General features: G+C 56.2%; 10 protein-coding genes across 10 annotated transcripts; 5 read left to right on the top strand and 5 right to left on the bottom strand.

Annotated features, from left to right (window-relative positions):
• Window positions 1-308: 308 nt before the first annotated feature.
• On the top strand, window positions 309-931 carry B0H64DRAFT_379965 (uncharacterized protein). The gene is made up of 3 exons (XM_062802707.1): window positions 309-401; window positions 479-606; window positions 674-931. Exons 1-3 carry the CDS (start codon window positions 397-399, stop codon window positions 769-771), a joined length of 231 nt encoding a protein of 76 aa, XP_062663614.1. The 5' UTR covers window positions 309-396; the 3' UTR covers window positions 772-931.
• On the bottom strand, window positions 932-3,893 carry B0H64DRAFT_379964 (Sds3-like-domain-containing protein). Its single transcript, XM_062802706.1, has 4 exons — window positions 2,477-3,893; window positions 2,353-2,422; window positions 1,811-2,297; window positions 932-1,752 (listed from the first exon to the last, which is right to left on the bottom strand). Exons 1-4 carry the CDS (start codon window positions 3,567-3,569, stop codon window positions 1,345-1,347), a joined length of 2,058 nt encoding a protein of 685 aa, XP_062663613.1. The 5' UTR covers window positions 3,570-3,893; the 3' UTR covers window positions 932-1,344.
• A 113-nt stretch (window positions 3,894-4,006) lies between these two features.
• Window positions 4,007-6,414, top strand: B0H64DRAFT_379963 (uncharacterized protein). Its single transcript, XM_062802705.1, has 4 exons — window positions 4,007-4,305; window positions 4,376-4,442; window positions 4,499-5,659; window positions 5,719-6,414. Exons 1-4 carry the CDS (start codon window positions 4,295-4,297, stop codon window positions 6,253-6,255), a joined length of 1,776 nt encoding a protein of 591 aa, XP_062663612.1. The 5' UTR covers window positions 4,007-4,294; the 3' UTR covers window positions 6,256-6,414.
• Window positions 6,415-6,558: 144 nt separating this feature from the next.
• Window positions 6,559-8,942, bottom strand: B0H64DRAFT_379959 (Tubulin/FtsZ, GTPase domain-containing protein). The gene is made up of 5 exons (XM_062802704.1): window positions 8,783-8,942; window positions 8,356-8,414; window positions 7,993-8,303; window positions 7,428-7,931; window positions 6,559-7,362 (listed from the first exon to the last, which is right to left on the bottom strand). Exons 1-5 carry the CDS (start codon window positions 8,792-8,794, stop codon window positions 6,881-6,883), a joined length of 1,368 nt encoding a protein of 455 aa, XP_062663611.1. The 5' UTR covers window positions 8,795-8,942; the 3' UTR covers window positions 6,559-6,880.
• A 1,328-nt stretch (window positions 8,943-10,270) lies between these two features.
• B0H64DRAFT_437280 (concanavalin A-like lectin/glucanase domain-containing protein) lies at window positions 10,271-11,266 on the top strand (the record flags this gene model as incomplete). The annotated part of the gene is made up of 3 exons (XM_062806234.1): window positions 10,271-10,401; window positions 10,527-11,126; window positions 11,185-11,266. The coding sequence occupies 3 exons, from the start codon at window positions 10,271-10,273 to the stop codon at window positions 11,264-11,266; spliced, it is 813 nt and encodes a 270-aa protein (XP_062663610.1).
• An 8-nt stretch (window positions 11,267-11,274) lies between these two features.
• Window positions 11,275-13,141, bottom strand: B0H64DRAFT_7105 (uncharacterized protein). Its single transcript, XM_062808651.1, has 4 exons — window positions 12,989-13,141; window positions 12,352-12,897; window positions 12,129-12,284; window positions 11,275-12,060 (listed from the first exon to the last, which is right to left on the bottom strand). The coding sequence occupies exons 1-4, from the start codon at window positions 13,046-13,048 to the stop codon at window positions 11,365-11,367; spliced, it is 1,458 nt and encodes a 485-aa protein (XP_062663609.1). The 5' UTR covers window positions 13,049-13,141; the 3' UTR covers window positions 11,275-11,364.
• Window positions 13,142-13,622: 481 nt separating this feature from the next.
• On the top strand, window positions 13,623-14,561 carry B0H64DRAFT_7098 (uncharacterized protein). Its single transcript, XM_062808649.1, has one exon. It carries the CDS (start codon window positions 13,851-13,853, stop codon window positions 14,451-14,453), a length of 603 nt encoding a protein of 200 aa, XP_062663608.1. The 5' UTR covers window positions 13,623-13,850; the 3' UTR covers window positions 14,454-14,561.
• A 552-nt stretch (window positions 14,562-15,113) lies between these two features.
• On the bottom strand, window positions 15,114-16,454 carry B0H64DRAFT_379954 (Ser-Thr-rich glycosyl-phosphatidyl-inositol-anchored membrane family-domain-containing protein). The gene is made up of 2 exons (XM_062802703.1): window positions 16,036-16,454; window positions 15,114-15,976 (listed from the first exon to the last, which is right to left on the bottom strand). Exons 1-2 carry the CDS (start codon window positions 16,256-16,258, stop codon window positions 15,480-15,482), a joined length of 720 nt encoding a protein of 239 aa, XP_062663607.1. The 5' UTR covers window positions 16,259-16,454; the 3' UTR covers window positions 15,114-15,479.
• Window positions 16,455-17,686: 1,232 nt separating this feature from the next.
• On the bottom strand, window positions 17,687-18,270 carry B0H64DRAFT_369384 (uncharacterized protein; the record flags this gene model as incomplete). The annotated part of the gene is made up of 2 exons (XM_062802027.1): window positions 17,687-17,923; window positions 17,989-18,270. The coding sequence occupies 2 exons, from the start codon at window positions 18,268-18,270 to the stop codon at window positions 17,687-17,689; spliced, it is 519 nt and encodes a 172-aa protein (XP_062663606.1).
• A 1,714-nt stretch (window positions 18,271-19,984) lies between these two features.
• On the top strand, window positions 19,985-23,195 carry B0H64DRAFT_428216 (PLC-like phosphodiesterase; the record flags this gene model as incomplete). The annotated part of the gene is made up of 5 exons (XM_062805833.1): window positions 19,985-20,088; window positions 20,152-20,433; window positions 21,073-21,149; window positions 21,202-21,205; window positions 21,616-23,195. Exons 1-5 carry the CDS (start codon window positions 20,001-20,003, stop codon window positions 23,193-23,195), a joined length of 2,031 nt encoding a protein of 676 aa, XP_062663605.1. The 5' UTR covers window positions 19,985-20,000.
• Window positions 23,196-23,690: the final 495 nt, after the last annotated feature.

Below are 23,690 nucleotides of genomic sequence, written 5' to 3'. Positions count from 1 at the left end.
ATTCCACCGCCAGCAATGTTTGCGTGATGCCGGTCAACGATCGTCTCAACCTGCAATTCCCTCTTTTAGTCGTTTAGCGGATTCAGTGGTCGCGGTCAAAGGTTGGAATATGAATTCGGCGGTCGTGCGTGAGTGAGGTTTGGCTTTGTTCCAGCCTTGCAAGGTGCGAGACGCGCTTTGAAGCAAGGTGACGTGAAAGGAGCCAAGGGCTACAGGGTGCACGGACCATTTTACTGCGGGAATGCGCCCCCCCTCCCATTGGTCCCTTTGCGATAAGCTGCATCACCACACACAACCCACGCGGCAACATCCGAGGGTGGCCATCATTTTCCCCGGTCGAAGACCACCACCACCGTTTTGTATGTAGAAGCACCCACAGTGCTCCCCAACGCCGTCATGGTGTAAGTTCACTATCCCCCACCACCACCACTACCATATTTGCATCTGCCGAGCACGGCCCATTCTAACCCGCTTTAAGACTCTCACGCTCGAGCTACTACGACAACCGCAACCGCCAGTCGGCCGCCCTGATCCGGGCCCGGCGGCCGTACTTGGTGAAGAACGCTGTAGTGGGGCTCAGCATCTCCGCCTTTGCCATTGGTATTTGTACGGCTCCCCCCATAAGCTCCAGCCGCTCCTAAAGCTCCGGGTGACTAACTCCGGGATCTTCTAGGGGCCTACACCATTACCGCGATCGGTCAAGACGAGTTCGAAGATGTCAAGGTCCCCGACGTGCCGGTAAAACCTACCTCTCAAGGTGCGAACAAATGAGGGGAGGGCGGGCTGGTTAGATCAATTTGATGAAGAGGGACACCCTGTTCCTTGTGTGCACGGTGGAGGGAGCGGGTGGGTGAAGCAGCCATTGTATTACTGTACATGTACAATCGACATAAAACATGGAGTTGGGGAATCTATGCTTGATTCAAAGACATCGACGGCTTCCCCCGCGCATCTAGCCCGGGTAACGACTCGAACAACAAAAACACCTGGTATCCCTCGCGTTGGGTCCTACGGATCCAAAGAAGCACCACAACCCCGGCCAAATACAACCCCGCGATGGACAAAACCCGCTTCAGTTTGTACACATCCTCATCCATACACATACCTCATCTATGCGACATTAGTCGACCCGAGAACGCAGACCGTATCCTTCCTTGCCACGTCAAATGCCCAGTCCGAAAAGGCAGAAAAAGAAAAACGCAAATCGCGGCGGAAATGCTCAGCCGCATGGTACAATGTCCCATGGGGTTCCCCAATGCGCGCTAAACTCCGTTGATATCTGGCGATGGTGACCGCTTGCCCTCCAGCGACGTGCTAAAGATGAATGAAACGAGAAAAAAAAAATCAAGATGCATGAATGGCAGACTCTCGCCTGGGCGCCTCGGGGCCTATTTTCCCCTTCAGAGAGGGCTCGGGCACCACTGGCGACTGAGTCTTTGGCACCTGTACCGGGGAGTCGCCGTTAAGGATAGTGGTCGTGCTTGACGAGAACAAGCCTCCGGGTTGGTTTGAATGCCTTTTCGGCACTGACGACGGACCGGCAAACGTGGGCTGGAAACTATTGTCGCGGGGCGCTTGTGGCTGCTGCGCCCGGTGAGATGGGTGGTTCGGGTTTGCCCACGGCGTTTGTTCAATGAACTGCTCGCCGGCGGCACCGAGCCCTTGTACGAACGAGGCGAGACCGCCCGGGTATTCCGGTCGGAAAGAGGGTGCCTGGTTTGACGTCTGCCTCGGCATTGGCTCCCGGATGCTCTGGTGTTACTGTTAACTTCGGCTCAAACCACACAGCCGGCATTGGTACCAAACTCACCTGAATAGCTTCCAGATCCGCCTCCAGTTGTTCTTCGGAAGCGCCATTAATAGACGGCGCCGCGGGGAAGCCGACGTGCTTCGCGAAGCCGGAAAGGACTGAAACTTCCTTGTTATACGAAACCGCGTTTCTGACAGCTTGTGCTCTCGTAGCAGGGAACCGAATCCCATAGTCTGGTATTGTGTTTGCCGCCCGCCGGCGCTCTTGTTGAATCTGGTACCACTCTTCGCCCAGCTCTGTCACCGTCTCGTCTCTCGATTCGCGCACAGCCTGGTAGAACTGCGACATGATCTGCGCACGCTCCGCAACAGCTCGGTGTCGGAGGACCGACAACTTGAATTGCAACTCAAGGTTGCTCCTCCTGATCTTCTCTGCCCGCCGCTCCTCGAGGCACTGGAGCATCGCGAGATATTCGGGGTGCGTCGGGTTGTCGCTCGTGAGCATGGCCTCTTCCTGGTTAAGCTGCTCCAGTCGTTCCTGATAGAGACTGTAGGAAATCAGTAATTGAGCGCTAAAGTTTGGAGGCCAAGCGATGTACGGACCGTTCTCGGAAGCTGCTAAACTGCTTCTCGATTCCTATTAGCTCCTCCCAGGCTGCTTTTTTCCGTTCCACTGTCGCCCGGTTAGCTTCTACTAAAGTGAAAGAGGGGATCGCCGACTGCATACGCTCTTCCTCGTTGCGGTGTGCTGCTTCTGCCTCCTCGTCGACTTCGTCGGCGTGGTCATCCTCGGCTTGCGGTGTGGGCACCTCGGGACTCTGCCCGTCGGCGTCTTCTGGAGGTTCATCTGGCGCTTCCTCCTTCGTTGTAGTCTCCCCGGGGCTTTTGCTCTTTTGCTTCTTCGTCGGACTGCGCTTCCCTTTCCGGGACCTGGTTGACACGACAAGGTCTTCATCGCCCGCGTCGGGGGGCTCCTCCTTGGTCTCCGTCGTAGCGACTACTTCCTCATTATCCTCTTCTGCAGTGTGGTTTCCGCTTTGTGGATTTGTAGAGATCCCGTCGTCGTCAATCATGGCAACGTCGTCGGCAGACTCCCGGTCGCCCGCGCTAGCCGAACCAGTCCGCTTCTTCAGCGGCTGCTCGGATTCCGAGTGCTCGGTCACAGACGGGCGTTTCCGTTTCCTAGAGTCGGCTGAGTTTTTCCTTGGGTGTGAGGTGGGCGCGTCGTTGGAGGGGGCGGCCTGGTTCTTCTTTGCCAGTGTGGCGGCTCGGAGCCGAGGCTCCTTGACCGACTCGACCTCAGGTTCGCTAGAGGGTATTGACAGGTCGTCATCCTCTCCGTCCTCTCCTTCGGAAACAGAATTGCGACTGCTAGTCGCATCTCCTGTCTCAATGTCGGCACGCAGCTGTTGGTGTAGCTTACTCGGGCTTCGTTCGAAAATTCGGTCTCGGAGGTCAGTGAATCGCCGATTTCCCTCACCAGTCGTGTTCAAGATGTCGCGTGTCGCGCCATTCTTTGGTGGCGTGTCGTAGAGCCGTTCTGTCTCGGCCTCTGAATCATTAACGTCCACCTCTGAGAGCTTGCTCTCGTCGTCTGACTCTGAGGCGGCGTCAGAGTCCGGGTCGCCTTGGGCCCCATTTCGACTCGGGGTGTTGCGGCCGTCGCTGAGGTCACGCATATCTAGATCCACCTCGTCGCCATATCCGTCTTTATCTTCGGGCTCGCTAAGGGGGCTCGAGACGCTGCTGGGGCTGTTGTCCAGCAAGGGCGGGGGCGGGCTCGACAGTGCCAAAGGCGGCGCGGTATCACCTGTGGCCATCGTAGACCATGTAGCTAGGTTGATAATAAATCGCTAAATATTGTGCCAATGACGCCGTGAGCGGTTGTGGTCGAGAAAGTAGGGTCGCGCAAAATTGAACTCGACGGGTTCCGCGAGCGGGCGGTTTTGCTGTCGGCAGGCGTTGCGACCGGGAGGATAATAATGGCGAGGGCGCCCAAAGAGATAAATAAAACTTGTCGATGCAGCCAGAAGAATATGGTGCGTTACTGCTGTCAATCTCGCGCACAAGGGCTGGACGCATGTGTGGTGGGTAGGATTGGGAAGTTCGGTGGTGCCCGGTAACTGATTATTGACCAAGAAGACGGGGACAGGAGCGACAGAGCAGCACAGACGACGGGCGGGACGAGAGCTGCTTGCCCGCCGGCCGAGTTCCTGCGACCCAGGAGGGCGGTGATCCCTGGCAGTTTTCGATAAGCAGCGATAAGCGAATTTTCGGCACATTGAGAGGACCCTCCCACCATGCTCTGGGCGCTGAGGAAGGAAGCTGCTGCTGGACTGTTTCCAGGTTGGAAGTTGAATTATTTTTGCTCCCTGGCATCGAGTCTTCCATCCTGAACTCTTCAGGGCGGTATCCACAGCTGAACCTGCATCACTGACGAAGCTTTCAAGCCATCTTTCTGTCCCCTTCAAGCCGGCAAATCAGCTGCCAGTTTCCACCATTATAAGCTTCGAGTCTCTGCATCGAAACGCCAACAGACAGCAGAATGGCAAAAGGGTGCGAACTGTAACTAGTGGAATTGGGCGTTTATACGGCATTGGAATACTGACCTATTTTCTTATTACAGCAAATCCGGTCTGTCGGTCTCATCCAAGGCGATTGACCCCACATTGGATGCGTTGTTCTCCCACAGCGTGAGTAACCCCTCGACGGCAGCTGGTCAACTCAATTCTAATACCTAGGTACCCAGGCCGGAGCCGTGAAGACTCCCCCTAAGTCGCGTTACGTTGAGCTACTACCGCAGAAGCCCAGGGCGACTCCCGAGGACGAGGAAGAGGAGGAAGACGAGGAAGACGAAGATGCGTCCGAGAACGAAGAACTAGGAGGCTCGGAGGAGGAATCGGGGGAAGAAACCGGCGCCGAGTCGGACGCTGAAGGCTCAGATGAAGATGAAGGGATGCCGTCGGGTGGAGATGACTCTGAAGACGATGAGGTAGACGACGCTTCAAGCGCAGACGACGAAACTGCAACCGCGGAGGTTCTGGAGAAAGCCGCTTCACGTGGTCCATCTCAAGACGACGCGCGGAAGCGAAAGCGGAAACAGCGAGATGATGACGAGAATCTTGAGGCCAACTACTTTGAGAGATTGGCAAACGAAGAGGAGCCGTCTGGAAAGCGGCACAAGGCAGACTCAACAGAGAAGGGCGCGGCGCCGTTAGCTTCCGAGGCTGAAAAGGAGGAGGACGACGAATCAGGAGATGAGGTCCCCGTTCACGAATCAGTCGCTGCCCGCCCTGCGGTATCCGAGCTAGAGAAGGCGAACCGCACCGTCTTCCTCAGCAACGTCGCGGCTGAGGCTATCACGTCACGCAAGGCCAAGAAAATGCTGATCAACCACCTCTCGTCCGTCCTTGACAAGAAGGCAGACCCACCTCAAAAGGTAGAATCGATACGATTCCGCTCAACCGCTTTTGAGTCGGCAGGGATACCGAAACGGGCCGCATTCATCAAGAAGGAGGTCTTGGAGGCTACCACCAAATCCACCAATGCCTACGCCGTTTACAGCACCACTGCGGCGGCGCGGCTCGCGGTTGCGCAACTCAACGGTACCGTTGTGCTTGATCGTCATCTCCGCGTTGACAGCGTCGCCCATCCGGCAGCTGTCGATCATCGGCGCTGCGTTTTCGTCGGCAATCTCGGCTTCGTCGATGACGAGAGCGTGTACAACGTCAAAGTCAATGAGGAGGGCAAGGAAGTTGGTGAGAGGCGCAAACGGACCAAGACACCAATGGATGTTGAGGAAGGGCTCTGGCGTGTCTTCAGCAAAGAAGGCGGCAAAGTTGAGAGCGTCCGCGTTGTACGAGACGCCGCGACCCGCGTAGGCAAGGGTTTCGCCTATGTCCAGTTTTACGTAAGTCTCTATCTCCCAATACACGCCGGTCTTAAACTGTTGACTAACCCCACTCACAGGACGGCAACTCAGTCGAGTCGGCCATTCTCATCAACGGCAAGAAATTCCCCCCGATGCTCCCGCGCGAGCTCCGCGTCACCCGCTGCAAGGCTCCGCACAAGACCGCCCGCGCGATGGAGGCCCGCAACCAGAGGGGCCCTGCGGCCTCCGACCGCAAGGGCGGCAAGTTCGACAAGCGTGGCCGCAAGCCCGATGCCGGCAACGACTACGTACCCAAGCCCACGGCCGAGTCCCAGACCCTCGCCGGCCGCGCCAGCAAACTGCTCGGCCGGTTCGGCGCGGCGAAGCTCGCGGGCAAGGCTCCCGGCCTGAACAGCAAGAAGAGGCGGGACCGGCGCGACCGGTTCGTGAACCGCGGCGGCGAGGCCGCAGGCGAGGAGACGGGCGGGATCAAGAAGCCGGAGGAGTTTGTGTTTGAAGGACGGCGCGCCAGCGCGAGGGATGGCAAGCCCAAGGATCTCAAGTTCAAGAAGGGGAAGGCCAAGGCCAAGCCGCCTAATAAAAAGGGTAAGGGTGGCAAGGTTGGGAAATACTAGGGGGAGGCCTGAGGGGGGCAGGAGTATGTTGTGGGAATGGAGGGGTTCATCTATTGTACCTGTGTGTATATGAATGTTTGTGATAGACCGGGACCGGTTAGAACCTATCTCGCTCGCTGTGTTGGCGAGGCGCCCGGTTAATGAACAGTTGCCTCATAATCACATCCCCCTACAGCGCAAGGACAGCTGAAACAGAGCCGACACAGCTGACCGAAGTGAGGCACGATAGATGTGGTTTGTCCTTAGCAGCTTGCATCTGTAAAGCACGGCGCGTCGTGTCTTGAGCAAAAGGTATCATAGGAGGCCGGGAACATGTCAATCATCGAGGAAGCGGCAGTCGCCCAACCACCAAGACCCCTATCCACATTCTGCTATATCTTAAAATGGACAAGTGCCAGAAGCAGTAAGAACACGGCTTGCTGGGGGATATTATCTTCATAGACATCTTTCTTCATAGACGCATGCGACGCAAAAAAAAAGTCCATCATCATCAGCCATCATTCACTCCCGCCATTCCCCACCCCCCTAGAAACCTAACAGAGCGAACCCCCCCCATCCACAGGAGCTCGCTCGTCTGCGCGCCGAACCGTAATTACGCCGCCGCCACCACCACGGGACCAGCCGCTTAGTACTCGGCCTCCTCCTCCGCAAAATCGGCCGAGTCGGCAGCGACCTCCTCGTAGTCCTTCTCGAGGGCGGCCAAGTCCTCGCGGGCCTCGCTGAACTCGCCCTCCTCCATGCCCTCGCCGACGTACCAGTGGACGAAGGCGCGCTTGCTGTACATGAGGTCGAACTTGTGGTCGAGGCGCGACCAGGCCTCGGCGATGGCGGTGGTGTTGGACAGCATGGAGACGGAGCGGTCGACCGAGGCGAGGCCGCCGTCGGTCGGGGAGGCGGTCGGGACGGCGACGGGCTTCTGGTAGTTGATGCCGATCTTGAAGCCCGTCGGGCACCACTCGACCAGGTTGAACGAGGACTTGGCCTTGAGCTGGGCAACGGCAGCGCCGCAGTCGCGGTGGACCACGTCGCCACGGTACAACAGGGCGACGGCCATGTACTTGCCGTTGCGGGGGTCGCAAACAACCATCTGGTTGTTGGGCTCAAAGCCTAGGAGGGAGGAATTAGCTAAGACTACCCCGTAGAAAGCTCAACATGAGGGTGTGGGCACTTACACTGGAAAGTCAAGTCGGACACCTTGAAGCTCTCGTGGGCGCTCTTGGCAGCCGAAACGACGGGGGCGTAGCTGATCAGGGGGTAGTGGATACGAGGGTAAGGCACCAGGTTGGTCTGGAACTCGTTCAGGTCGACGTTCAGGGCGCCATCGAACCGCAGTGAAGAGGTGATGGAGGAGACGACCTGGGCGATCAGACGGTTGAGGTGCTCGTAGCTCGGCCGGGGAATGTCCAGGTGCTTGCGGCAGATATCGAACACAGCCTCGTTGTCAACCAGGAAGGTGCAGTCCGAGTTCTCGATGGTACTGTGGGTGGAAAGGACAGCATTGTAGGGCTCAACAACGGCGGAGGAGAGGCGCGGAGCCGGGTAAACGGTGAACTCCAGCTTGCACTTCTTGCCGTAGTCGGTCGACAGGCGCTCGAGGAGGAGAGCGCCAAACCCAGAGCCTGTACCACCACCAAACGAGTGGAACACGAGGAAGCCCTGAAGAGAGTTGCAGTTGTCTTATCACCCTGCGTCAGCCACGGCCTGTCCAAACGTTGAGTTAAGGATGGATGTGCATACCAACAACACGGCGGATGCGGTCGACGACATTGTCGATCATCTCCTTGCCAATGGTGTAATGACCACGGGCATAGTTGTTGGCAGCATCCTCCTTTCCGTTGATCAGCAGCTCGGGGTGAAAGAGCTGGCGGTAGGTGCCGGTACGGATTTCATCAATCGGGGAGGGGTCGAGATCAACGAAGATAGACCTGGGGACGTATTTGCCACCGCTCGTCTCGGTGAAGAAGGTATCGTAGGAGCCACCCTCGGCGATGTCGGTGGCGTTAGGATCCGGGCGGCCGTCAGGCCCAAGGCCGTGCTCGAGGAGGTACCTGGAAATGTTAGCCAGGATAGCAACAAGGAAGAAAAGCGGTGAGGACTTACAACTCCCAAGCACTGTTGCCCAACTGGGCACCAGCCTGCCCCAGGTGGACGTGAAGAATCTGGCGGGCAGTCGTGTTAGCACCCAGCTTCGTGCACCGTGAAATCCATCTTGTGTAGTAAGGCTCAGCAATCCCCCGGCGCTCTTGATAGCCGAGGTCTGGCAAGCTTGCGTAATTCAGCAAGGCCAACACCCGACTGAACGAGTTGCGAATGGCACAGAATTGACGTTATAAAATAAAAGCAATGGTTGATGTCGAAACACCATTGAGCCGGGGCAAGCAAAACCGCCTCCATATTTCATAAATCCGGATGGCGATGGCATCATCTTGGCAGTCTCCGCATTGCCAGCGGGCCGCGGCCTTGAAGGCATCGCCGAGTGCGGACAACCAGGTCGGGTCGGCGGGGGGCAAAGGTGGTGTGCTCTTACCTCGCCTCTCATCTTAACGGTGTTTATATGTCGAAATTAGAGATGTCGGTGACTTCGGAGTTGAAGCAAACCAGGAAGCGCACAGCGCGATGCGGAGAGAGCAACAGAAGAAAGGGTCGGCACCGGTTGTGAAATTGCGGAGGTGTTGAGTTGTCTGGTGTGAAGTATTTGTGGGTCTCGGCGGAGGTTGGTCCCCTCAGGTCCCTTGGCGAGGGGCAGTTTCGTGGGGTTCAATTCTCACCGCTTCCGAGCCCCTGTCTCAACCGTCCAATGGCCCATGCACTCGGTCTCGGCACGGCACACGCAGCGCAGAGCGAGTGGCACAGTGTGGAGATCTTGAACCTTGTGGTGGATGCAAGGCACGGTCCATCCGATCTCCAGATCTCAAGATCTTGGAGGGAAGGCGCTCGGGCGTCAGCAAAACCACGACCTCAGCATCATGATCTGCAGGCAGGTTGATGAGAGCGAGAAGAAAATGATAAACATTTACCCCGTCTCATCACCCATTCGGGAATATCGGCTTCAGACACAGCTTGTAGCCCCCCACCCTCCCCGGAATTGCAAATCGACCATGGCCGGCCATGATCACGGCCGTGGGGGCGTTTTGTTTCTCGCCAAAAAGACGAGACGGCAGGCCACTGATGTTGCATGTTTCAAATGTTCGAGTCGACCGCATAAATTGACCTTGGCCGAAACTCGCCGGCCTTTTCTTTGACAACGGAATCTCAAAACGCAACCAGCTGCTGAAAGAGGAACAAAGTACACCATCTGAACATGATCGCCAAGAAGCTTGGGAGGCACAGTAGGTATCTTCTTGGGATGTCCGGGCCGTTCTGATCAGCGGCACGGCGATCGAACTCTCAATAAACATCAGTTCACACGAGATGAATTCGGTCAACAGGCGCAAGACAGGTTTAAAATCTCTAAAATCCAAGGGTGCAACCACCATAAGCTAGGAATTGAACCTGCCGTATCCGAAGCGCTCCTACCAGGATACCAGCTCTCAATTCCGCCCCGGAATTGGGTCTCATCGCCCTCAGCTAACCTGGCCGTGGGGTTCGCAACCTGAGCACCAGGCATGTCCTCCGGACGACGCAGCCCACCATCATAGGCACCTGAGTGAGAAGAATGTAGTGTTTGGTTGTTTCAGGCTGGCTACAGCCCGTCTGGTCGAGGGAGCTGTAGTAATCGAGATTGCCGCTCTTCCGGAGCTGGCTATGGCCCCCAGTACGGACGATATATATATCTTGCCAATGTCTCCAAGTCAAGGATCTACACTCTCTCATTGTCTTCATTGAGCATCACATTCACCATCAAGCCCAATTCCTACCTTGACTCGTCCCTCCTTTTCTCATTCCCGTCTCAGTTCATCCCGTCTCAGTTCACTTAGAAACCGCCATTGATCCCCCCGGAGATACACCATAGCCCCCTTTCCAGCCTTATTTACGCTACCGTTAGACTTACTACTTGACATACCAACAGTGCAACATGGTGGCGCTCAACCCCTTGTTGTTATTCGGGCTCGCTGGCTTCGCCGGCTTCAACGTCGACAAGCTCATCACTTTTGACGGCGAGGCCGGCCAGGCCGTGTCCACGGACGAGTGGAACGTCATAACTGAGTATGTACATACAACCCCCCTTTCCATCTTTCCAACCCCCCTTTCCATCTTCCCAACCCCCCTTTCCATCTTCCCAACCCCCTTTCACCATCCACCCTAGACACTAACCACCACCCCCAACCCAGCGTCCATTACAACAACGAAGTCCAAGAATACACCACCTCCACCGACAACATGCACCACTCGGGCAACGGCACCCTCCTCGTCATCCCGCTGCGCTCCGACGACGGCCAATGGACCTCCGGCCGCATCGAGTCGACAGCCACCTACGAGCCGGCCGACAAGAAAGTCACGCGCTTCCAGTCCTTCCTCCGCTTCGGCGACAGCCCCAAGGAGAAACAACAGGGGATCTGGCCGGCCTTCTGGACGCTGGGGGCCTCGTCGCGCGAGCAAGGCATCCCGTGGCCCGAGTGCGGCGAGCTGGACATCATGGAGCGCAAGAACGGCGAGTCGGTCGGCCACGGCACCCCCCACTGCGGGCCGGGCGACAGCCCGTGCAGTTCGCTGACCAAGTCGGTCAAGCTGGCGGACAATGGTTGGCATACGTGGGCGATCGAGGTGGATAGGACGGACGGGGACTGGAAGAAGCAGACGATTCGGTGGCTGCTGGATGGGGAGGAGTATAATAAGGTGATGGGGGAGGATATGGAGAAGAAGGAGATTTGGGAGTCGGTGGCGCACCAGCCGCATTATTTTATCTTGAATGTGGCTGTGGGCGGGAACTGGTGAGTTTTGTCCCTGATAAGGAGGAGAACGAGGTTGGACTGACATGGTGAATTGTAGGCCTGGACCACCCAACGACAAGACGGCCGACGGCATGGACAATGTATTGGAGGTCAAGTACATCGCTGTGGGTTCCAAGTAGCAGGGTTGGTTTGCTGCTTTTCTGTTCTTCTTTTTAGCGTTTCACTTCTTTAGCGAGCAATTGGTTTCAATGTTATAGAGAGGTATTAGATCTCCATCCTATGGTATCCCCATTTCTCTTGATGTTGCGCCTTGGTGGACAGAGTTGACTCCCAATACCCTTGTCGGCCCATTTACCAAGTTGTCCTTGAGTCGTTGTAGGGTCTCAAGCAGTGCTCCGCTCTCAGGGGACGGTGTGCTTATACCCCTAGTGTATTGTAAGGCGATCTCGAGTGGGAGGGCGGCGCTTTGTTGTCCATATAGCCCTGCGTTGGGTTGCAGGAGGATGCCGAGGGAAGTCGCGAGATTGCGAGCATAGTGCATCGGGTCGGTACGCGCGGGGAGACCTTCCCCCGCTCCAGAGACTAACCGGAGGATGCTGTACAGGACGAGGGAAGTGGTCCAAAATAGACTCATGCCGTGGACTTGGGCGATGTGCACGACGAGGTCCTCTGCCCGAGGCTCTCGACAGGGCTGTTTGCTGGGGACGGCCATTTGGGATAGCATGCGGAGCCAAACTAGAAGCTGTCGGTCATGCTCCCAGCATTTCTGTTCGACTTCGACTTGTAAGGCCGCTCGCCTGCTCGCATCAGCGCAGAGTCCCATGCTGTCAAGGTCCTCAACTAGTCCGGGCATATCGACCAAGACATCTACAAGAATATCCTTGAAATCCTTGGGTATTCTCTGCCAGGGTACGCTCTTCCATTCCGGGGCGCCGAGCACCAAGCGCTTTCGTTGAAGGATTGCAGATAGCGCCTGCGCCGTATGAGACTCCATAGAAACCAACTTGGGATCTTTTTGTGCTCTAGAAACGGAAAACTTACCATTTCAACCCTCTCGTCAGCAAATACGTGATGTGCCTCACCATCAATATGCGCTTCCGCCGTTCTCGTGATAAACAAGGCAAGTTCCCCGGCATGATGACGTTGCCAGTTTTGTGGTTGATCGGCCGCTAGGTCATTTCCTGCTGTAGAGAAAGTCTGTCGACGCGAGATATCAGTCAGTGGTCCCTGCTTTAGCTGCCATAATGAGCAGCATCACCCATACCTCGAACATGCCGAGTAACTTGATCGTTGCTATCAGTGCGCCCTTTCCCGGGCCCCGTGTCCCAGCCAACGACTTCCTCAGGTCAGCGAGTGCTTCCCCATATAGCCTTGAACCCTCCCTCAGCATCCACGCAACCCCATTGTGTCTTCCGGTTACGACGAGGCAGTTGGCCCACAGGGCATATCTCAGGCAGCCATCGTCCCGATTAAAACTCCGCGCTGTCTCCGTCCAGGTGCATGTATAACTCCTAGCAGCGCTCCTCGGGATAGGTTGCCCTGCCGGGAAGTAGGTTTCCCAGAAGTGATCGATGCACCTCCTCTCATCCTCCGGCCGTGCCAACAAACGGAGGTTGGTGATGTTGCTGGAGACCTGGTGGTGCTGGATTCGCTGCCACGGAAGGCTGGCCGGAGCGGCGGTAGATGGCGCACTATAGCCTGCGTGCCGGTTGCGCGGCGTGCTCACAACGAAGATGCGTTCGGTGGAGTAGCCCCCGCATGTTAGGCCACCCTTTCTGCACTGTCCACACGCTGGTTTTTCGAGGTCACACTGGGTAGCCAGACCGTTAGCTCATCAGTAACTCAACCACTCAATAACAACTGAACGGCACGTCCCGGACGCTTGGCCTCTGCCCACTCACCCCCTTTCTCCGTTTCCGGCATGTGATGCAGCTCTTGGAGCGGCCGGGAACTCCCACCATGGTGTCGTATGCTGTTTTGGATGTAGAATTGCGCGCGAAATCAGGCTCGTTTAGGGAAAGAACAGTGGGGTGCTCTCGAGGTCTGTCCCATCTCCTGATTTTCCCTCTTATTTACCAGATCTAGGTTTTGTTATGCCTCTTGGCTTCAAGCTATGAGCCTTTCCCGGCTCCTGGTCTCGGTACAGATCTATCCACATCTCCCCGCGGGGTAATCACACCCAAGAGTCCGTCCATGATAGGCCGGCCTCGAATACCGACTTGAGCCTCTTCCGTCGCTTGGTGTTGTCCCGAGCCGGGCTTCTTGGCACAAGGACGGAGGCCGTTCCGGGTTCGCTTGTCCACTCATGCGCAAATCCGAGCAACCCTCCGCACCGATACGCTAAACCATAACAGGCCTCATCTCGCGCCGGCCAATCGAAGATGCCCTGTTTATTTCATGGTTCCGCTCCAGTGGACGGTCGCTCAACTACACGGCCGAATCGACCCAAGCACGGCGAAAAGCGCGGAGGATGTGGTAATATATTTTTACTCCTCCGAATTTCCCATCTTGGGGTCTTTGAGAACCCGGACAACAAAGTCGGTAACGATGATCGGGGATGTTGTCCTCTTTCTGCGACGTCGAGAGCGGACCAGGCCATGGCTTGCCTCCAGCTTGGTCCAACCCAACTCAGGTATAAGTAAAGCCAGATCTTCCGGAGAGAGAGCAATGTTCCCAGCTTCACCAGACACCTAAACACTCAAGACAGCCACCACAGCTGGCAATAACGAGCACCAAGCCCCAATAAACCACCCAACAACCAAGATGCATCTAACCCTCGCCCCCTTCATCCTCGGCCTCGCCGCGGCCATGCCCTCCAAACGCCAGGCCAGCGAGGGCACCATGGGCTTCATCGGCTGCTCCATGTCAGAGAACGTCGCCCAGGGCTACGTCGCCAACGGCGGCAAGCACATGTGGGGCCCCTACGGCACCGGCGGCCTGGTAGTCCAGTCATGGACCAACACCAACTCCCCGAGCTGGGGCAAGTTTGACCAGCAAGCAACCCAGCAGGGCGGCAAGCCGTCCGAAGTCTGGATCCAGATCTGCATCTTCCAGAACCCGGGCGCCACCTACGACGAGGTCAAGCAGCTGGTCGCCAACGCCCGCCAGCACGCCGCCCCCGGCGCAAAAATCTACATTACCGGCCAGCCCCTCTACCCGGACAACCCGGCCAGCTGCTCCCTGGCGGGACCCCAGGGCCCGCAGCTCACCGTTGACCTGGCCAAGCGCGCCGGGGCTGACGCTGCCTTGAATGTCACCTACCCCGGTGATTTTAACTTGATGCGGGGCGAGGTCCAGGACGGCTGCCATGCCAATGCCGCCGGCCAGAGCTCGCTGGGCAAGCAGGCTCTCGCGTTCTGGGGCTGAGCGAGTGGGGGGAGGGGGTCGCGTGTGTCTCTGTAGCTAGCAGGGAACGGTTGTGTGCCTCCCTACCTACCTTACGTATAGGTGCTCGGAAATGAGGAAACAGTTCACAGCTACCTACCTACCCAGGCCAGCCGGCTTCTAAGTGATGATGCATGTTTATTCGCGAGGTCGATGTTGTGCTGTGTGGCGATGAGGTACTAGTTGTAGTCGGCAGTACAAGTTGTATCCCGGATGCTCTGTTGCCTTTAAACTGTAGCTGAGCAAGTCGAGGAGTGAGAAGGTTGTCCAACTAACGCGGCCGATGTAGGTTGAGAAGGGTAGATGTGCTAGATGAGACTGGTAGGAAACAGGTGTTGACCGTCGGCGGGTTTGATGGGGGGACCCCAGCGTACGCAAGTTCCAGGTTATTCGGTACCTTGGATAGAAGCAATGTGAAATGCCCTCCGAGTTATGGAGAGGGCTTCGCCTCGTTGCTCCATAATTGTCCATTTTATCCTGTTTTTCTCACCTCGTATTCTTTGATCCCCTCCCGTTCGTCCCTACCTGATTCGATTTTATCTCGCTTTACTTTTATTGGTTTTCCCCTTTTCGTTGTCCGGCCGAAGGAGGTTGATAATTATTTCCGAATGTGGTAGCTGTTAGGGGTTGCATACCAGACGCTGTGCAAGCAGTCAAAGAAACAGCGCAGGCACATGCAGGTACACGTGTGCAGTGGTTGGCGAGGACAGCGAAATGCAGCTAGACGGCAACATGCATGCAGATGCTGCATCACTTTGGCTCGGTGGTGTAACAGACATTAACAAGGGGTATCTATCACATTCAACAACGCCCTCTCTCCGGCCATCAAACGCGCCGCCACACACAAAACAAAATACACTGCAATGCAAACCCCTCCATTCGTGATGCCATTATGGTGACTAGTCATTTTGGTGCAGATCCTGCAACTCGGGAATAATAAATCCACACACAACCGCGCTCGAAAACCATTACCACCAATTAAAAAAAACCCAACCGTCACAATCCTGCTTAAAGAGCAAGGACGGCCATGGCGACACCACCGAGCATGGCAAAAGAGCCAGCGGCGAGCGGGGCAACGCCGTTGGTAGCGATGCTGGAGGTGGAGGTCGAGGTCTCGCTGGGAGTCTCCGAGATGACGCTAGTGGTGATGGTGGACGAGGGGCTGGCGGTGGTCGACAGGTTGCCCTGGACGGTGGACGAGACGATGGTGGACGAGGGAACGGCGAAGGTGGTGCTGGTGACGCTGGAGTTGGCGGTCTTGGTCGAGCCCTTGGTCGAGGTGGTCGGGGTCTCCTCGGGCTCCTCCGAGTCGGTCGGGGTAGCGGTAGCGGTGGCCTCGGCCGAGCTCGAGCTGCCGCTTTCGTCGGGGGTGATCTGGAAGGGGAAGCCGTACTGGAAGACGCTCTCGTCGGACTCCAGGGTGATCATGATGCCGTAGGTCTCCAGGTCGCCCAGGGTAGAGGGCACGCTCCAGCTGTAGGTGCCGGCCTCACCGTCGACGGCCGCTATCGAAGGTGGTCAGCTGTGGCGTTCTTCTTCAACGGTGTGCACGGACATGTCTTACTCGCGATAGTGTCAACGACGGACAGAGTCTGGGGAGAGGCTCCACCAAGCAGGCCGATCGTGATCTCACCCGGGTGGGCGGCGCTGGGCTGCCACACGATCTCATACGTCGATCCGGCAGGTACTTGCTCGCCCTTTACGGGCTTCGTAATGACGTTGAAACCTTCGGTTTGAGCCATGACGGCGGTCGCAAAAGCGAAAACGGCGGTGATTGAGAAGCGCATCTTTGCTGTTTTGGGACGGTTGCACAACAACGGGTGATCTGCAAAAACAATGAGAGACGAGGGGTCCGTAAAAGAGCGACTTGTGCGATTTAAAGAGTGACTGGTTTTTAAAAGAATGGCTTGCGGCTGAACACCACGATTTGACAGGCAGAGACGCGTTGGAGGGTGGAAGAAGAAAAGAGAGCGGGAGAATGATGGGGGGGGGGGACATCGGCTGGTTTTCAGTGCAACCAAGCCGACTTGTGCTTGGATGGCATGCTGCTGCGCCTTTGGATAAAATGACACGGGGGTCGGCACCCCTCCTCGATTCTCTCGCAGAGTTTGACCCTTCTGGCAGTCTGGCAGTGTCTGGCCCCCCCCAGCGGTTGCCTGCCACTGCCTGCTCGCACCGACACGCCAAGCTCATTGGCCGGACCTTCAGCCGATACCGACGATACCCCTGGAGTCTTCGGCGCCTTCATTTCTCCTGTCATTCCTTGTCGTTCCTTGCAATGGCGCGACTCGACCGTTTGGGCGGTCCCACAAGGTGACAAGGCACGCACCATCGAATGCTGCCCATCCAGATCCTTGGTTCCTTGTGGGGTTGCCCTGGCTGTCTCAGGGGTAAAAGCCAATCAGGACGAGTCTCGACTGCGCTTCGGTGCAGAAACCCGCCCGGATCCTCGTCCGTCGCGCGCCTGTCACCTCGAAAAACCCAGTTCCCACAACCCACAGGGCCACAAACCTTGAAAAATGAAGCACTCGGAAATCGGCAAGTCAGCAAAGCCCTCCAAGCGGTTTCCAAAAATGGATTGCTCCGTCCACACCATGTTCGTTTGTTGGCTATTTGGCAATGAAAAACCCAGAACTCGTTCGACGGACCGAGACCCAGAATCCTTCAGCCGCAATCCTGGGCACCAATGCTGATTCGTGCAGCAGTCAAGGTGCTGACTCCTTGAAGAAACCCCGAGTTCAAGGAGCGACGAGCTGTGCAACCGACTTTGTCAAAGCGGCAAGCCGTTCGCCAACGCAGGTGTCTCACATGCAGCCCTATGAGAAGGCGCGGAAAAACCTCGAGAGGATCGGAGCAGTCTCAGCAGAGCGACACAGCCGTCGGAGCAATCGAGTCAATTTGTCCAACAAATCCTGTTTTGCTGGTTTCGAACCCAACCAACTCTCAGACCGACAAGTCGCATCTCACGGGGGTAATTTCCTAGCCGAGCGCCTTCCACCCACGCACAAGTTCTCTGCAGCCCGCTTCGAGCCGTGATTGCTGGCATGGCGACCCCTGGGCAGACAGCAGCACCTTCATTGGATTTGGACCTCATCAACTGCTGACACAGTCCTTTGCAACACACCACAGCCCCTTTCAGCCCCACAGCACTTTTCTCTCACCTCGTTCCAAATGCCCTCACTCGGTCGACCTCCTCTTCGCTGCATCAATCCGATTTAACCCTCCCAGGTGTAGCTCCCGCCCATGTTGAGCAGCCAAATCAGGCTGTTGAACTCGACATCCAGGCTTTTGATCTGCCACCAACCCTCGCGCTTGGTCGTCCCGATGAGCGTGAGGCCCCGGCTGGGCTTGTTGGCCGCGCCAAAGGTGGCATGCCAGCGCAGGCCGATGGCCTCGCAGTCGACGGCGTCGACGCTGTCGATCTCGACAGGGAACGGGGGGTTTGACAATTGCTAACCAACAGCGTCAGTCACATCATTCATTTCTAGCTGTAGTGACATAATTAGCGAGTACGTACCGCCTCCATGAAGATTTCCTTGGTCGCAAACGTCGGCTCGCCAAGCGGACGGTGGATGAAGGTGTTGATGCTGTCGGATCGGTCGACGAAATCCGAGGCGCAGTACTTTTCGCAGTCTTCGGGCGTGTAGTTGGCGATGAGGCGCTTGTAGATCTCGACGATCTCCGTGGCTTCCTCGCGAGTCATGCAGTCTTTGTCCTGGCGCGGTGAGAGCGATCCAACGGAAGGCAGCGCGAACGCCGAGCTGGCGAATGTGGTGAGGGCGAGAGTCGAGAGGCGCATATTGTTCGTGAAGCGTAGGCAATTCCTGCGTAGGTAGGTATTGATGGCAAAGCTTTGCTGATGGACTCATCCAACGACCGTTCCCACACCTCGACCACGCCCGTACTTATACATCCCTCTTCATCGGACTTCGTCGACGTTCATTTTTAGACTTGCGATGACAACCGGGCCACTTCGAAGCCCAAAACCCTTTCCCCAAGCCTTCGAATTAGGAGCTGAATTTATCCAGCCAGCTCCGGCTCGGAATTTAATAACGGGCTGACGGACGTCCGGTCGACGACGCTCGACCTGTGGTTCGGCATCACGGAGTTACTGGGAACAAGCTCATGTGCCGGTGAGTCCGGCTGCTTTTGCCACGGACTGGTGAGGTCCTGGCGACGGCTGTCCGAGCGGCTCGGGCCCGAGCAGCGCTCCCTTCATCAATATCTTCCTGCAGCTCGATATTATCATAAAGCATTAGGCAAGTTACAACGCCTCTCAAAAAAGAAGTCCACGGATGATGAGATTCCAGGGGGTAGGTGTGTTTGTGAACGTCACACCCTGTCGCCGAACAGGAGGCTCATCACTTACGCTCCCAAACGGGGATCCTGATTTGGTATATTGAACAAGGGAGTCGTGTCCCTGAGCTGCATTGCGCTTGCAATATCATGAGCTTGCCTTTGTTCCAACCAACTCCTGACTAATGGTCGCAACGGCTGGAATGGGGGATGCACCCAGGTGCCTAGCTAACGATCCTGGGTTATTGGTGTGGCAGACGATCCAGAGACGAATGTACCTCGGGGTTGAGATAGTTTAACGTCATAGTCACCCGTTCTGGATAAGTCCGAGAGTCCTTGAGTAAGCAATTCAACTACGGTTGCTACAAGCCACGCCGACTGTTGAGACTCCATTGTTGTGATTCCTTTGGCCTAGCCGAACCTAGCACCTTTATGGTCGCCTTTGATCCGATTGAACCTTTTGGGTCTATGTCCAGGAAAGATATGTTACTACCCTACCGAGCCTCGAGTGTTGATGTGGTATATTTCCCGAGCGGGACTGGGATCCTAGTGTCTAAATTGCACACCCATCGCAAGTCCGCGGGACAAGGTTTGGAGGACTTGATACCTAGGTACGAACGAGATAGAATGGGTGGTCAATGCCTTCCAGCCTAGAGTAGTTAAGGGTATTAGTAGCTACAGAGACGGGGACGGAATGTCGTCGAACAAGATATCGGACTGGTACAGAAAGCTTTTCCACGGGAAGTGTACAATCATATAATCTGTCATGTAATCCCCATTAACACTGATGGCCCCAAGGCGTAGGAAATTGTTACCATATACTTCATGTATTTCATTCTTTCCTATACTGTGCTCGTAACATTCGCCCATTGCTCTTTAAGTGCATTGAATGGCATTCTATGATGGGGTGTGATGATGATAAAGAGTATCATAGTCTGAGAAATAATGTATATGTCTTGTCGTGACTGTTTGACTACTGGTGGAGTAGCCCTTGGTCATTGACTACAAAGTGGTATTTAAACTCGTGACTGACCAGCGAAAACAGATTCGCAACTGAACGTATCGCTCACAACTGAACAGCGTGTAGAGGCCTTCTGAACAAACTAACTATTCACGTGTAGAGGCCTGAACAAACTAAGTATTCACGACGGGTCACATACGAGTGACAGAACACTCGCACGACTAAGCAATCACACACACTTACAATCAAAAGAGCCCCTCTGCCCAAAAAAGATGGAGGGCTTTCCTCACCCCGTCCTGGTAATCCACTACCATCGATCACTCAGCATGTATGACCAGGTTATTCAACGTCTTACTAATTGTAAGTTTCTATTCCGACCTCGATGGAAAAATAGGTGAGCCTCACGCTAATGATGGCGTCCAGACACCATGGACCGCCTGCTCGAGGATCCGCGCGACAACGAACTCCCCCTCGCCCCCGACGATGACCCGTCGCAATCCTTAATCATTCGCACGGGAAATGGACGGCTTGACCTTCGCGTCCGACACGGCAACCTTCCTCCACAGCTCCGCGACGAGGCTGCAATGGCAGTCCGCACCGCCAGCGATTCGCATGCCTTCGAGGTCAAGTCAAGAGGGATCCGCGACATTGTGGTTCCGGCTCTGGCCGCAGCAGCTCTCTTTGCCCTCGTCGTTTTACGGCCCCGTACGTAACTCGGCAAAACCCATGTGCGATCCCCATTAGTAGGTGTCCTTGTACGGCGCTTGATGCCATGGAGGCTGACCTGTTCCTTAGGTCGGAGCAAATGATGCAAGTCCCAGTCTCGAGAAAGCAGCGGGCTCGGAGAGGAAACCAACGGCGGGGCACTGGATAACAACCGGAATCACATCTACCTAGCTAGGAGTTTAGGACACGAACATCCAACTCCTCTATAATCGCAATACAAATCCCATTGCACACAACTCTGATATTTTACCGCTTCGGCGAATCCGACCAACCCGAATGTCCGTTTTCTTTAACATTTCTTCGGAGCTCGTAGACGACCGCTTGGGGAATGCGATCGCCTTTTTTCGTGGTCGGGTGTCAAGCTACCCAAGGACAAAGGTGAAAGCAGAGGCGTATCCGTTGTAAAGCACTTGAGACAAGTTTTGGATTAATTTGGTGGATGACGATTGGTCGGACCGGCACCCGTGATTCGGCCCCACACTCCGGGCCCTCCGGTACGGGAGCACGGGGAGTCCGGGTAGCCTTTCGGTAAAACAATAGTTTAAGGTAAGGGAAAGTTATTTCCTTTTATTGGTATCGAAATGATCATTAGCACTTGAAACATAATCCCCTGAGCAGTCAAGGCTCTGCCGATTAGGTCGAGCATGTCCTGCCAGATGGAGAAAACAACATTCGTTCCTGCGTATAGATGCGGTGTAAGTTAATAACTCGGTGATCTAACTTCTAAAGGAAACACAACATCACTAGGTAAGTGTGTCATTATTTCGTTCCTTCCTGCTGACAATGGAGAAGGACAAAAGCGAGAAAGGATGTTGATGTGATTATGTAAGCACACACCCGCAGCTGGGCGCCCAGCATCCATGAAGCTTGGACATCAACACAACAACAAATTTCCAGATTGAGTCGGGATCTCACTCATCCGGGCATCCCGCACGGCTCAGTGTGTCTTATAACTATACTCGCATTCCCATTTCAATCCACAGACTGTCTGATTACGCAAGCGTTTTATTCTACGCCCCTACCACCCTGGGTCGGGCTACAGCTCATCTTGAACTCGCGAGACCGAAACGCGCTAACCTCGGAAAAGCCTTGTTTGGCATTGCCCATCCTCAATACCCCGAAACCATAGGAGCAAGATGGGCTTTGCACTATCTCGCCCAGCTGCAGCCGCAGAATTGCCCACGGCGCTCCCGACTCTCACCATCCGGAACCTTACCGTCACTCTGTTGGAGCTCAAGCTGGTCGAGCGTCTCGAATCTCATCCACATCCACACTTACACAAGGCAAAAGGGCTGGTCAAAGTTTCGTCCCACGTTACCAGCCCTGAAGAGTCTCATGAACCCGATGCACCTCTCCCATCCGCAACAACCGCGCAACACGAGGAACCGCCACCACCATCAAAGCAAGACATCGCCGGGGTGACCATCTCTCCCTTTTCGGGATGCCACACCTCCGTTTATGCTCCAGACCCAACCCTGCACGAGCAACTCCGCCTTACCTTTGAGGACCCCGCCACCGGGCACCTCTACAGCGCCGAAATACCGGCCTCATCACGTCGGAGCATAGTCCTCAGAGCACTCGCTCAGGACACCGAGGCGGAAACCAAGGAGTTCACGGCCATCTACCTGCCGCAGCACGCGCACCTCGCGCTGTTCAGCTCGGCCAACCTCTCCTCCTGGATGTCGACGCTGGACGGCACGCTCCCGCTATCGGCCCTCTCCATCCCTGGCACCCACAACTCGCCCACCTGCCACGTCGCCCTGCCCTCGGTGCGCTGCCAGGCCGTCCCCGTGCTGGACCAGCTGCACAACGGCGTGCGCTTCCTCGACGTGCGCGTCTCCTGCCCAAGCTACGACAACAGCACCCCGGCCCCACCACCCTCCAACGGCACCACCACCACCACCACCACCACCACAACCCCCACAGCCCCTCCAACCCCCGAACTCAGCCTAGTACACTCCGCCTTCCCCATCTCCCTCACCGGGCCCAAATACCTCTCCACCCTGCTCGCCACCCTCTACGCCTTCCTGGACGCCCACCCCTCCGAAACCGTCCTCCTCTCCCTCAAGCGCGAAGGCACGGGCCGGGGCAGCGACGCGGACCTCTCGCAGATCCTGCACACCCACTACATCACGCCGCACCGCGCGCGATGGTACACGGCGGCGCGGGTGCCGACGCTCGCCCAAGCGCGCGGGCGGATCGTGCTGGTGCGGCGGTTCCGGCTGGCCAAAGCCAAGCGGCGGGGAGAGGAGGGGGAGGCGTGGGAGGGGGGCATCGACGGGTCGGTGTGGCCGGACAACGTGGCCGACGGGACGTGCGGGAGCGGGACGATCCGCATCCAGGACTACTACGGCATCGGTAGCGGTGCTGAGATCCAGCGGAAGGTGCGCTTCGCCCAGGAGGGACTGGAGAGGGCTGCCCAGGGGGTGGTGCGCAGTAGTGGTAGTGGTGGTGGTAGTGGTGGGCCTGGGCCGGAAACGCCGCTCTTTATCAATTTTTTGAGCGCGAGCAATTTCTTCAATGCGAGCTGCTGGCCGGATCGGATCGCGGTCAAGATTAACCCGTCCATGATTGAGTACTTGTGTATGGGACACGGCGCTCCTGGGAAGGGGCCCGCCGAGTTGGATATCGGGGATGCCGCCACGGGGATTGTGGTGACAGATTGGGTTGGCCATCATGGAGATTGGGACCTCGTGCGGTGCATTGTGGGATGGAACGCCAGGTTGCAGCTGCGGCAATAGGGCGCCCAGCTGTTCATGTGCGTTGTGTCACGGGCACTTGCGAGATGGAGATTGAAGTGTGAGATCATGTATCAATTCTGTGGGAAAACCACACATGGCTGCTTAGAGCTTGCATATAGACTAAAACTAGACCTGTGCCATCGGCAAGGCATGCGGACCTGGACTGACAGCGAGTTAGCATGTTCCTCCAACTCATGGCTCGCAAGAATAACGGTCTTGACACCTCATCAGTTCTCCAAGGTGAAGTTGTCTCGTCACGATGAACTCAGAGTCTAATTAAAACAGGTAGGAAAGAAATCATCATGGAGGTATGTGGTAGGAAGAAAAAGGCCCAACTCACACTTTATATTCAGGAGAAGAATGTCGAAATTCGACGGTTACCTGGCCATCAAAGCGGTCAGCATATGATCGCAACCTTTGCGGTACAGACATGTAGTCAGAGATCAAGTTCAGTCTGCCAGAGAAGTCAGCATTTGGTCGCCAACGCCATCGCCA

This window comes from Chaetomium fimeti (genome assembly GCF_033439085.1).
Source record: "Chaetomium fimeti strain CBS 168.71 chromosome Unknown B0H64scaffold_1, whole genome shotgun sequence".
In the NCBI taxonomy this organism is placed as follows: Eukaryota; Fungi; Ascomycota; class Sordariomycetes; order Sordariales; family Chaetomiaceae; genus Chaetomium; species Chaetomium fimeti.
Note: the sequence above shows the minus strand (reverse complement) of the source record. Positions and strands in the feature narration are given on the sequence as shown.